Source organism: Sander lucioperca, chromosome 19 (genome assembly GCF_008315115.2).
Source record: "Sander lucioperca isolate FBNREF2018 chromosome 19, SLUC_FBN_1.2, whole genome shotgun sequence".
Classification (NCBI taxonomy): Eukaryota; Metazoa; Chordata; class Actinopteri; order Perciformes; family Percidae; genus Sander; species Sander lucioperca.
In genome coordinates, this window is record NC_050191.1 from 19,330,574 (window position 1) to 19,344,438 (window position 13,865).

At 42.1% G+C, this 13,865-nt stretch overlaps 1 protein-coding gene across 2 annotated transcripts; it reads right to left on the reverse strand.

Moving 5' to 3' along the window:
• Positions 1 to 1,875: 1,875 nt before the first annotated feature.
• Positions 1,876 to 13,827, reverse strand: si:ch73-21k16.5 (dihydroxyacetone phosphate acyltransferase). Of its 2 annotated transcripts, XR_004895863.1 has the most exons (17): positions 13,627 to 13,827; positions 12,262 to 12,462; positions 11,977 to 12,153; positions 9,315 to 9,444; positions 9,026 to 9,153; positions 8,798 to 8,873; positions 8,238 to 8,389; positions 7,823 to 7,953; positions 7,325 to 7,566; positions 5,625 to 5,882; positions 5,447 to 5,526; positions 4,576 to 4,716; positions 3,069 to 3,168; positions 2,880 to 2,973; positions 2,713 to 2,774; positions 2,330 to 2,557; positions 1,876 to 2,291 (listed from the first exon to the last, which is right to left on the reverse strand). XR_004895863.1 is itself a non-coding variant. In XM_031321790.2 (16 exons), exons 1-16 carry the CDS (start codon positions 13,636 to 13,638, stop codon positions 2,505 to 2,507), a joined length of 2,037 nt encoding a protein of 678 aa, XP_031177650.1. In that variant the 5' UTR covers positions 13,639 to 13,827; the 3' UTR covers positions 1,876 to 2,504. The 2 variants fall into 2 exon arrangements, 1 of the variants encoding a protein (XP_031177650.1); XM_031321790.2 differs by having other exon boundaries at positions 1,876 to 2,557.
• Between the last annotated feature and the right edge of the window lie 38 nt (positions 13,828 to 13,865).

A 13,865-nucleotide genomic window follows, 5' to 3' on the forward strand; every position in this document is an offset into this window, starting at 1 on the left:
TCTGTCCTAATGCGCTTGTTGACAGCTCAGATGCACTTTCAAGGTGCTGCGCGTATAACGCTCAGACACCTGCGGAGAATACGACTACTTAATGTGTCGGTATTAGCTGCGTAAAGGCAGGGCAGGGCTTGGCCAGATCATAACTTTTGGCGTTTCACTGCTTTCTTTCTTTTCGTTGCCGAGCCCGGGACAGGGGGGAGACCACATGGATTGGTGGACTTGGTTGGCAGCGATTATTGCCCTGCTCTGGATTTTCTGCTTTATAGACGGTAAGAGAAAATGTAGTTAGTGGAGATTTGGAAGCTTTTCAGGAACACTGTGGCACCTTATGGCGGAACAGCTGTCATAAATTCACAGCATAAGAAATTAGACCATTTCTCTCCCTGCATCAAATATAAAGTAGGCCTAGGCTGTAGCATAACGTTATTTTTCTGGGTAAACTATAAAGTATCTTACTTTGTTATTTTGCTAAGAATTTATCAGTTGCCCAAAACCTATCAAGACATTTATAGGCTATCTTAGATGAGGAAATCACATTATTCTCATTTTACACACCTTTCCCAAATTGAACTTGATTGGAATAAACGCAGGTGCAGCAGTGCATGCCACCCACTACAACTTTTAGGAGTTATGTAGAGTAGCTAGTAGCTAGTATTAGCTGCTCATATTGCAGAAAGCCTGAAATATGGGTCACAAAATCTTTTTTGTGATGAGACATTTAAAACATTCTGGGGGTTTTCTTTGGCATTTTGAGACTATAGGCTAGGCCTACTATAATGTCCCCATGCTTATGCTTAGCCTACTTGTTTCAATAGGCCTACACACTTTGGACGAAGGTGAAACTGCAATAGACGGACATTTAAGGCTCTATTGCAGAATAACGGATTTGTGATATTTGTCAGAGAATGGGTCCCGTGCTGAGGGCCCCCATTAGCCCCCCCGCTTCGCGCGCACAGGTGATAGCAGCTGCCCACATGGCTGGTGAACACTTTAATCCAGGGGCAGACGCTGTTTGTAATGGTTGCTGACATTAGCCAGGGTGTTAAATTAGACTCCAGCTGACCACGTCACCCTCTTATCTCCAGGCAACGCCGTGCTTGAGCTGCGGCTGCTCTTCCATGCTCTGACCAAAGCTGCATGTCACCTGTACCTGGCTCTTCTCCCGCTGCGCCGGGCCGTCACCCACTTCGCCGACTGTGCGAGATACCTCATCAACCATGCCCAGCAAACCCCCTCTATCCAAGGCGGCTACCTCCACCAAGGGCAGCCCCTGGCCAGGAAAGGCACGCTGCACTTCCTGGAGGGTATGTGTGTGGTGTGTGAGACGGTGCCCAACATGATGGGCGCAGCGCTCAGTGTGGGCGCCGCCTTCTGCCACATGCTGCAGGGAGGTTTCTACGTGCTGGCGGCCACGCTGCGCACCATCCAGGCCAACCTGTTCTCCCAAATGAACGGCGAGAAGGATAGGTGGGACAAAGAGCGCCACAGAGCTAAAGAGGGCGAGAAAAAGCTAAATTCTAAAGTGGTGGAATACATCTCGGTGTTTTGTCAAGACCCTGTCAGCGCTTTACGCATCAAAGTTGACGTACCACCTGTGTATAGATAACTTTTATCAATGTTACACAATACACTGGTTAAATGGCACATAAGAGGCCTTCTTCTAACTGCTGAGGGGTTAGGTGCATGCAGTGTGTTGATTGGTTTGCAGAGATGACAGGAGGGTGAACTTTGACCTCTGGTTTTCACCCACAGTTGAGGGAATGGTACAAACAGAAATGATATTGAACATCCAAGAGTCTATGGTGCATTTTGTTACATTTGTTTTACATTCATTGAGATGTAAAGAAGTTAAAATAAATGTATCAAACAACATTGTTGATGGGTTATGGTATTTTACATTATTATGGTATTTAGATGTTTATTGGTACATTATTGTATGTACAATCAAGTGTCATAAATCAGTGTTTACTATCTAATTGCACTTACTTTGCCAGCAATCAAGTTTTTTTTAAGTGTTCTATTGTTCATTAGACATGCCAGCCTTGTCAATCAGCAAAATATCTACATTACAAACACATACTAACATAATGCAACTGATTAAAATACAGGTATAGTTCAGTATCTTGATCCACAGGCATCACTAGTGCATCAGTCATACGTACGCCTTCCTTAATCGACTAATTCTGATTATAGATATCAAACAAAATCAGCAATACTGCCGCCCTTGGGTCACCATATCAGGTCTTTGTAGCTTTATCTCAGTCCTGTCAGAGATGAGAACAGGGACACAGAGAGGGGGGAGGTAGCAAACGTTCAAGAGCGGAACGCTGCCAGGTTAAGTCTGACCACTGGCATCCAGGATATTAAGTATTTTGTCTGAGTTATGGTGCAGCAATTCTCCTGACAGCTGCATAAAGGCACGGAGGAAGACGAAGTGGAAAGGGTCAAGTTGACGTTAAAAGGACTGTGAGCTGATACTGAAGGTGGATCTCGTCCAATGGAGGCTAAAGTTTTGCATCAGGTGTAGTTTGGATCATCTGGGGAGAGATTTCCCCAGCTACAGTGAGAGAGGAAAAGAAAAAAAAATCCTTCAGGCTGCTGTTTGTTGTGGGAAACACAAACAAGGTCTGAAACCCCAAATTATAAACACTTGGTGAGGACATTTAAGTCAACGTAATGTTAATCAGCTGTATTTGAAGTAAGCTGACTCACAAAGTATGTCATCGATTCTTCTGACAGCTGCTTTGTTCACTCTGTATTCATTCTGCTCAGACCTGTGATGAGAACTTTGGCATCAGAAACACAGATGGCTTCTCAACCACCTCAAAAAAATGAGCTTCAAACCAAACAGATATGCAGGGGCTAATCTCGTTACTCACTCCCTCAACTTTGTCACCGTCTTCAGTCTCTGCAGAGCCGACAAACCGTTCTTTTGCGTGTCGGACGACAGGGCTTCATAGGTGTGAAGCTCACCTGAAACACAGACATCATGATGAGGAACGATTTTCCGATAAGAGTTGAACAGCTGGAGATTGATTCTAGAGGTCCGAGGTCACTTTCTGTTTCACCTGAGAGGATGAGCTTTGTAGCCCGGTTTCGCACAGCAGGAAGGACCTGTTTCTCAGTGAACACGTTACCTCCGTCTTCACAGAGGTACCTGAACATCACCTGGACATAAAAAAAAAAAAACACACGATCAAACAGAAAGCCCCTATTTTTTATAATTTAAAATCCAACATTGGAAGAATAGTTAGAGCCTTAAATAGTAAGTTTTCATGCACTGTCTGCTATAGCGAAGATTGAAAAGGTAGTGTGGAAACATAAAATCTGCGACTGCGAGACTTTTACTTCCAGCATCATGGCATGTTATAGAAATATCAGCCAGAACAGAACAGATGTAACCTAACAACCCAAACAGCATCTTTCAGTAACAGAGAGGGAGTGTCTCTAATCACACAACTCCACTATACAGATGGGTTACAATACATTAATTTAACCTTTGATGAAACATAAACATTACAAATATCTTATTTAAAAAGCACTGGGAGGGAAAACAATCTAACATCTCTTTTATTGTTCTTATTCTTCTCTTTATATAATTTTCTTTTTTTTATTAATGTACAGCTCATTTTATTTAAACAACTGCTTAAAACTAAACTAATTAAAATAACTGTCTCACAACTTTGTCTCTACTTTTTCTATAATTAGTACACTTAAATATGTACAGTATTTCCAGCCCTGTAAAATAAAGCGCTTTCTGGAGAGAAAAAAAATTGGAAATGAAATGGGTAAAATAAAGAGCACCCAATTTATTTTCCAACATGAAGGATAACACTACTAGGATAACACTGTGTTGGAGAAATACTGTATTACTTATTTTGTGTTTATTCATTCATTTTTGTTGACCTAAAGTACTCATAAAAACAAAATATTAAAAAAGAAGTCAAAATTGTATAATGTGAACTACCCCAGGGTTGCTAAAACCCACAAAATTCCCAGAATAAATTCTCAATGATAGCTACACTGTAAACCCAGATTTAGTTGTAATTCAACTTAAAAAAACATGAAGGACTCTTTAGAAGAGGAAATTATCTTCACTCGATTTTCTGCGCGCGAAAGTCGCCGGACGACACCAGTTTCTGAACATAGCCATACTGAGAAATACAGAGAGAGTTTTGTGGAGCTGAAAGTCTTAATTACCTTTCTAGCAACTCATTTGGCAATGGCTTGAATGTAACGGACATTCATTAATATCAAGAAGTTACGCATTAAAGCTTTAACTTAACATGCTAATTTTAGACAACATGACTCAAGAGAAAGAAAAAAATTGTTTACTAATGATGTTTAGTAATCACTACTAATGTAAACTTGATTTGTCTACCGCATCAACTTACTGCTCTGTGTTAATACAACTTGACCTGTTAAGTTTCAACTTGTGTAAAAACTTAAATGGTTTAACGGGTTTCCATGCAAATTTCTAGTAAAGTCAACTAATTCGGGATAACAGTGTACAGCCCTGTCTGCAACATGTGCATAGTGCGTTATCTCGATCAGAGGAGGCAAAAGTCAAAGGACCTGGTAAGAGTGTATGAAGGGTTGTAGAAGGGCCTGCAGGAAGGATAACACCTCCAGCCGTGCGTCTGACACTATCACTTCCTGTTCACTGATGTCGACTGCTCCACATTTGTTCAGGAGGAAGCACGCCTCCTCAAAGTCCTGATTAATGAAAAGACAGATATCAACAGGCACACACTATTTACACACAATATCAATAACATGCCAACAAAATGTTGGACTTTTTAGACTTAAAACTTTCTGGATCACCAATGAACAATATGCTAACAAGTAGGTAGTCTCGCTTTGCCAGACCTTCCTTCACAGCGCTGCCGAGGAGGGTCTGGCGAGTCCACACAGCATTCCAGGACGGTAGAAAAACGTGCTCTGGTGTATTGGCATTTCTTTAAACCAATCACAATTGTCTTGGGCGGCGCTGAGCGCCGCACGGAGCAATGGCGCCTCTGCAAAAAAGCCTCGGGAAGGAACTTGTTGGTGGAACGTGTACGTTCAAAAGTATAACGTTGTTTTAGTCGTGCAACAGAAAACTCAGATTGGACAGATAGCCTAGCTAGATGTCTGGATTTACCCTGCAGAGATCTGAGAAAAGGTTAACCATTGTGCTCATAAATTCACCGGAGTTTAAAATACCAACACAAAGGAAGCCCAAGGCAACGGATAGCCGGCCTAAATGAGTGAAATCCGGCGGAATTTCCGTCGGCAACGAGGCAATCCCAGAAGTGGAACGTTGTGGAAACAGACTTACAAGCAAGTAACCACAATAGTAAGGAGTGTTCTGGTTTTCAACGTTTTAACAGGAAAATAATCCTCTTTGGGATATTTGTCCTGAGATGTCCAAAGGAAGCTGAGCCCTGAAAGATGAGGTTGTTACCTGAGACGACTTTCCAGGGATGAAGATGAATTCGTTGGAGAAGATGTCCCGTAGGAACCAGAAGAAGGCGAAGAGCTCGTCTGTGAACAGAACGGTGGATCACAACGAAGCAAAAGGAAAACATATTGGAAAATCTCACGGTGTGTTAGTTGAGAAATATATCGTGTTTAACCCTCACCTCTCCGTGCGCTCTTTGTGACGCGTATGGCCACTGCGAGCATGGCGGGACGCACAAAAACGTGCAGAGACTGATTCCTATAGGAAGCCAGCATCAGCACCGCCGCCGCCGTCCTGATCACATCCAACTCTGGGCTGATTGGATGTTTCCTCACGGGCTCTTCCTCCCGAACCAGGTAGACACGCCCTGCTTTGAGGTGAACTACGGATCGATGGAGAGTCACGGTGGAGGACATCACATCCAGGTCAGGGACTTGTCCTGCAGAAAACATTCATTGCTCAAGGGGTAGTTTGGTGTTAAAGAGGGTTGTATCCGCCTTAGAATAGTTTGTGAAGTATTTGTGCATATGTGTGTGTGTGTGTGTGTTAATGTGCCTGCATGTGTGTATTTGCACACACGAGACCTGTAACGGGAGACAGTTCAGTGGGGTTCTCTTAGGATAAGTTACTTAAAGGGAATTAATCCGCTGAAGATCTCCTAAGTGAATCGGAACACTTGTGCCAACTCACATTCATCTAATCTGTCTGATCTACGGCAGACCGGGTCAAAGGAGTCTTTAGTATGCCGAGGTGAGAGGCGGACAGATCCAACTCAGTTACTTTTCTGGTTTAACTTTGTCTGGTTCACCTGTAATGCAATATGCAAATGCCACCTACTGGGCATTCAAGGAATGTGAAAATAAACCTCCTAAAAATGCCTATGCCCTAAAAATGAGCACTTATCTCAACCATGCGCTCAAGCTTGATGCAGCTGCATTTGTGCTATATATACAGTATATAGATACAATATTTACAGCAAATATATAAAAATTAGGGCTGTCAATCGATTAAAAAATGTAATCTAATTAATTACATACTCTGTGATTAATTAATCGAAATTAATCGCATACATAATTAACGGTGCCTGAACCGATACTTTTTAAGAAAGTAAAAAAAGAAAATAAAAAAAAAAGGGTACTAAACAACAGTCGGTGACATTAAAGAACGGCTTGTTTATTGCTAAGGCCATATGGTCAAAATTAAATGATTTAATAATAATGTATAACAATAACAATAACTTATTTCACTAGTAAATTGCTGTTGAATGACAAAAACAACCACCAGATGGGAAATGGACATTTACAATAACTTAAAATGCACCACGAGGCTGTAGTTTACCAGTTTCATTGAACGCACCGTCTGTGTTGTTTCTCGACAGCAGCTGCAGATTGTTACATATCGGTGTTGAATCCTCTACAGTAAAACACAGTCAAACTTTACACCGTTTAGCGTTAGCTGTCACCATTTTAACCGTGTTTAATCCAGCTACTAGCTAGCGGTAGGCTAATGTTAGCTTCTGTCGAGTATAGTGTTAACTAGCGTCACGTGCAGCGGTGTTTGTGTTGCCTGTATCGTCTGTTTCAGAGCATCAGAGAGAAGAGCAGACATATCAGTGGCACCAAATTTCGGTAGCCAGGGTTGGCAGGAAGAAGATTTTTACAAGTAAATGTTCCAATTAATGATCCAGGCAGCACATTCTCGTCTCCCTCCTTCATTTTACAGTCGAATGGTGGCTAGAACGGCTCCGGGTCAAACGTCAATATGGAATAGATTAATCTGCGTTATTTTTTTTAACGCGTTATTTTTTCTCAGATTAATTAATCAAAATTAACACATTATTTTGACAGCCCTAATAAAAATCCATCTATCTTCTCCACCCACCAGGCCAGTTCAGGTGAGCCCCAAAGTCTAGCGCCAGCTTCCTGAGCCAGAGGGTTTTTTCTGTAAGCTGATGCCACAGCAGGCCCTCCTGTGTTAAGACTGTGGTAGGAGCCTGGAGCAACAGGCACGCCATCAGAGACCAAGGGCTGATCAGAGAGCCCTCCTCTTGGATTCGTACCATCAGATTAGCCAGCCCACTCACACAGGCCTGGGTCTCGGCACTGGGTTTCTGGGGAAGATCTCTGTGAATAGATATAAAGGGAGAGAAGGGTGGGCAGGAGGAAAAAGGGGGGGGGGCACAGCCACACAGGATATGTTGCAGTGAGTTAGGAAAACACATGGCTACAGGACTGTAGCTACAGAGGACACTGAGGTCATGTCCTAATATTTCTGGAAATTTGGAGTTTAGATTATACAACTATTACACTTCGATTCAAATGTTTTTTAGATTAATTTTGAGTTTTTAGACAAAAAAGTAGATGGACTTTGGTTTTCTACCTGGGTATGAGGTTGTACTGGCAGCGGTTTATCTTGCCCTGACACAAACGTCGGACGGACATGGGACGGCCAAAGTTCACATGCATGTTGCCGTAATCTTCCTGCAGCACTTTGGTAGCCTTCAGCAGACCCTGCAGAGAAAGAGCAAAGCTGGGAGTGAATCACAAGCCAGAGCTAATCAGCTTTATTCATGCATGAACCCTTCTGACCTGCACAAATGGGTTAGTGAAGTTAGAGATGAAGTGATATTGTTTGCAAATAGAATAAATAAATTTTTTCCTGTATTCTTACACCTGTAACTAACAAAATGATATGACATTAAGGATTCGGAGATAGGCAGGAGTAATCAACCTTTGCTATAAACAGTTTACATGTCAGTGATATAGGTGAAGTGAGTAGTGTAACCAAGACGTACTGTGGTGCTTTCTTTGGGTTTGGGGATGCCCAGTAACTCGTGGGCGAGCAGCGACTCCTCCAGCACTCGGTCGTAGCTGATACTGATGGGGACCAATGTGATGTCATACACCTCGCCTTTGAAGTAAGGCTCCAGCACCATGTGCATCATGCCTGCAGATACATGCAGATATTGTAGAATCTTTCCACGTCTTCAAATTAAAAGCATGAATGCAACGGTTTTCCCTCTTTGGTCACTACAGGTAAATTGTGGGGACTTATGGCCAATTGGATGAAGAAAATACAGACTTTTGAACAACCTAAATACACTGTACCAGAGCTGCAGTGGCAATACTCTACTTCTGTACACAATGACATAAAATAATGAACCAATAAATATTAAACAAAATAACTAAAATTGTTGAGACAGACTGTTATGGGGAAATGGAGGAGAAAACACCCATCATTATCATCTGTTATGTCTATTATCAAGCAACAAAGACCACAATGCCCCAAAATAATGCTTTCTGGCAAAGACACTTTCCTACACTGGGACACGCAAAGTGCTGACATGACACTTACCTAACTTGGGCATCAGGGACTTCAGTGTGCGACTCCGCAGGCCTTCCACATAAAACTCCAGAGGAGCACATCCTTTCTAAAGAAAAACACATTTAACAGTTGGAAGCACTCTTTACAGATGGTCAAATGCAGCAGCTGATTCAGGACTACTTGAATGAGCTAAAGCCATTTCCAAAAGGGTTATGACAGTTTGAGTTTGGTAGGGGGATGTGTCAGGTTATGTCTCACCCTGACAATGGTTTTGACATATTCCGACAGCACTGCCCAGTACAGTTTGTCAGAGCCAATGGCACGTCGGATAAAGAAAGCCCCCGAGCGACGCAGTATCTCTCCGACCATCTTCATCCCTGCAAGAGCTTTACAGTGGAGAGAAATAGAGGAATTAATAGATGGAGAGAAGTGAGCGTCTGCAAGCAAAGAAAGAAGGCATGAAAATGTTTACATCAACTAGAGAGGTTTTAATGTAACTATATTATCTATATAATATTCTTTTGTTTTAATTCAAATAGATACTTGCGAATTCCTGCAGCAATAACAGGTAATGGGATGTCGTAGGTGAACAGGATGTAGGAGATAACCAGGAAGTCCACATAACTCCTGTGATTGGGCATCAGGATCACAGGACTCTCCTGAATGGCTTGCTGGAGCTGCAAGGGGACAGAAAACAGAGAAATCATATATATGGTATCAGTAGCAGACTCTTGGTAGAAGCAACTTAGAAAGTGTTAGAAAAAAACTTCTCAAGTGCTAATTTTCAGAAGATATATCTTATATATCATAATGTTCATCTGTTGCAATTAGAATCAAGCCACTATTTCATTCATTTTAATAATTTATCAGCTGTGGCAAAAAGTGGATGTTTCATTTCCGGGATTGTTCAGATGCTGCCGGATATTCGGCCGGATGTCCGTCACCTTCCTTCCCTTCTTTTCTTTGTGTTGGCATTTTAAACTCTGGTCAGTTTATGAGGACTATGGTTAACTGCTCCTCAGATCTCTGCAGGGTAAATCCAGACAGCTAGCTAGACTATCTGTCAAATCTGAGTTTTCTGTTGCATGACTAAAACAACCTTTGAACGTACACGTTCTCCCCCAAACAAGTTCCTTCCCGAGGCACAGTTGCTCTGTCCGGCGCCTAGCAATTGTGATTGGTTTAAAGAAATGCCAATAAACCAGAGCACGTTTTTCTCTTATCCCAGCATGCTGTGGAGACTAGCCAGACCCTCCTCTGCAGCGCTGTGGAGGAAGGTCTGGCAATGCGAGACTAGGTGAGCGCCAATCGCTACATCTTTATATACAATCTATAATCGCTACACAGTAACTTCAGCCGTAGGGACAACAGTTACAATGTGACATTGTGTTTCCAGGTGTGTCAACTGCAGCGCCTGGGCAAGAAGGAAATGAGATAAATGAGGACAGAAACATCAACATAAATATTCCTACAGAAGTCCCATTCATCTAGTCTCACTTCACCATGTTCAGTTTAATGTGAATCATAACGCTAAGTAGGCTACAGAGTTTATGTTGCTATGGACGCAGTGTTCCAACCGTAGATACCAAACGGACTGACTGTGTTCTTTAGCGGAAGCAATACACTTGTTTTTAAATCAATAAAATCCTTTTCAAATCAATAATTTTGTGTCAAATTACTGATTTATTTGGTAAGTAGCCAGTCTGGCTATCACCAGACCAAGCTCAATCTTTTAAGATTGAACATTAGTCTGGGGAGTCTGCTCTGTATTTTCTACTGCACGAGAGGCGTGATCAACGGGCATATTTCAAATGACTCTGTACGCAATTGGATAGTCCTTCAACCAATCAGACCAACGATCCGGGTGACGTAGCAGCGACAGCGGCATCAACGGGTGGCTGCGCTTCGGTGGCCACCGTGTTGAAAGTAAACAAAAAGCTGCTTGCCGTCGCTTCTCTATCGTCATCGTGTTAACACGCACGGAGATGAGAAGGGTATGTATTGACTTATCTAACTCTGGGGGTTACGGTGAATAAGCTAAAGTCCCAATAAGTCGGCGTGTTCCTTTAAACCCGCCAATAGTGCATCAGGTGGATAAGCCAGTTTGTGATTGGTCCCCGCAGATTTGTAACGGAAGCAGGATAGAAAAATGTACAGGTTTCCAGCCTGAGCTGCAGGGTGAAATCAAATCACCGGCAGATCGGGCTGGGTTTACCCAGTCTAGTAAGTAGCTGTGTAATAAGCAGGATAATATAAAGCAAGCCGATCAGGCTGATTCCAGACCCTCCTGCATCACAGTCGGGGTTGTATTCACTATAATGACCGGCTCGCTCTACATTATCCCTTACATAAAATAGGCTAAGAGTTACTTAGACGTTGTACATTGTAGTGGACTAGGCTAGAGGTGCAACGATGAATCGATTAATCGATTAGTTGTCAACTATTAAATTAATCGCCAACTTATTTTGATAATCGATTAATCGTTTGAGTCATTTTTTCATTAAAAAAAATAAGATTTCTCTGATTCCAGCTTGTTAAATGTGAATATTTTCTAGTTTATTCTCTCCTCTGTGACAGTAAACTGAATATCTTTGAGTTTTGGACAAAACAAGACATTTGAGGACGTCATCTTAGGCTTTGGGAAACACTGATCCACATTTTTCACCATGTTTTGACATTTTTATAAATCAAACAACTAATCGATTAATCGAGAAAATAATCGACAGATTAATCGACTATGAAAATGATCGTTAGTTGCAGCCCTAGACTAGGCATGGGCCGGTATGAGATTCTGACGGTATGATAACCTTCAGCAAAAATATCACGGTTTCACGGTATTACGGTATTGCAATTACAGCTATAAATGTATTATTTTTGAAATGTCTGGGTAAAAAACAACTTTTTATCCAGTGAACACAATGTATTTTATTTTGAAACACACTGCTGCACACAGGCAGGGAGAAGGAAATTTAAACTGCACTTTCTGTCCTTTAAGACTCATAAAAAACAGCTCATACCTTAGGAACGTATGACAGAAAACTGTAGTGGTTTTGAAACTGTGACTTTTTCAAACCGCGGTATACCTTGAAACCGGTAACCGGCCCATGCCTACAGTGGACACTGTGCTGAACTGGCTCTATGAAGGTGGTGTATATATTGTAATGTGCTGTTGTTCTGAACACAGTATGGATTAGTAATTTGGTCCTCACCATGTTGAGTCCTTCCATGTTGACAAAGATGCCGGTGAAGAGTCTCTTTAACACCTTGGTAAGTGTGTAGGCCATCAGCCTGATGGACCCCAGCTGCAGGTTTTGAGACATTTCCTCCAAAATTCTACAAACCTCCTGTCTCACATCCTCTCCCGATGACCCCGTCTCCGTGGCGATCTGAGGAGGAACGCAGGAAAAAGACTGACTCCGTGTTGATGAAGCAACAGTGTGAACCTTCTCTGTTACATCTTCTTAAATCACACCATCCCAGTGGGATGATCCCACCTCCTTGGTCACGTAGCGTAGATACTGGGACTCCAGCACGGCTTTGTTGAGGTCAGCCGTGGAGCAGGACGGGGCTCCTTCGTAAGGGCTGGGGCTGTATGTCCTGAGGGCATGGCCAAGATCACTGCTGCACCTCCTTTTCTCCAATATATCCACAAACTCCTCTGCATTTTCCAGCCCTGCTCTGCCTGAATCCCTATACTGGAGGAAGAAGTCACACTTATGTTTAAGGCATTAATGGTAGGTTTGATGTTTGACACCTTTAAAAGAACAAAAACACGGCTAAATAACTGTGTGACTCATGTATGTGAGAGGGAGGAAAGAAAGAGAAAATAAAATGTTGGGAGGTTACTTGTTGCTGAGGGATCAAAAATCAACCCAGCAACACATAGCACCACATTTCCAACCTCTACATTAATCAGTCAATTACACATAAAGATTTTACAGTTTGTAAACAGTGGTTTGTGGAAGGTTGAGGCCATTTAAACGTAAAGTCCCCCTCCACTTAAAAATGTGTTTTATTATTACGTAATTTGGATGTTTGACCCTTAGTGTGCAGAATGATGAATGTTTTTTTTTTTACATTCATCTGTTAAAGGGGGACGTTTCTTTGTGCTCGCCTTAAATCTGAGTTTAACACATGTGCATAGAGGCATGATTAACCAGAAGCCAATTATGGGCCAATATGCATTTAAGATGATGTGAAGTGATGTGATAACTTTAAACATCCAGCCCAAACACACACACACACACACACACACACACACACACACACACACACACAAACAAACACAAACAAACACACACACACACACACACACACACACACACACACACACAGAGAATGGACTTTTGGGTAAAGTAGTAAACATCTGTCCAGCAGTAAAAAATAAATGCATTTTCATAGATTCTGGATTTTTCAATGATAGGGGCTAAATATCCAGAATCTATGAAAATGCATTTATTTTTTTTATATATATATATAACAGAAACAAACACTGACTCTTATCTTTTCTATTCAGTACTATGACCCTCTACTATCGGTTGGAAGCAACCTATTAAGCAACATTACTCAAATATGTAGGCCAAAGTTTCAGCAGTGCATAGCCTCAGCTCTATTGGACATATATGTTTGCACTATTTGCAGCTAAATATGGCCTCAGCTTAAAAACACAGCTAACACATCACATGTATTTCGCTCATTCGGTCTCCATGTCAGCACTTGGATATACTTTATAATGTTAACTTTTAAAGCGTATACGCTCGTACTGTGCACAAGAGCAAGCGACAAAGCGGTATGAAAGGATGCCAACATATTCTGCATGAAACCAAACTCATTTCAACAGGTGCTGACAGGTGTCTTACCGTATTTGTCATTCTTCACGGAAACAAACATAAACCCTCGCAGATGGCTGTGTCCTCATCGACTTTCGTTTTCCGTACTTAAAAGCTCCCTTCGATACACCCTGCGTAGAGCGCAGCACCCCCACGGGGCCAAGCCAATGGAATCGCTGGTTTTAGAAACTCCTCCCGCGTATTGTAATGTGCAGCCCTTTGCTCTTGAATAGCACTACGACCCCCCCACTATTGTGTGTAGCAAAGTG

Coding starts and splice junctions, on each gene's coding strand:
- si:ch73-21k16.5 (XM_031321790.2), bottom strand. Junction 9,445..11,976: donor ACATGGAAGGACTCAACATG/GTGAGGACCAAA, acceptor GTCCCCTTGCAG/CTCCAGCAAGCCATTCAGGA. Junction 8,390..8,797: donor GTCCCTGATGCCCAAGTTAG/GTAAGTGTCATG, acceptor ATGTATCTGCAG/GCATGATGCACATGGTGCTG.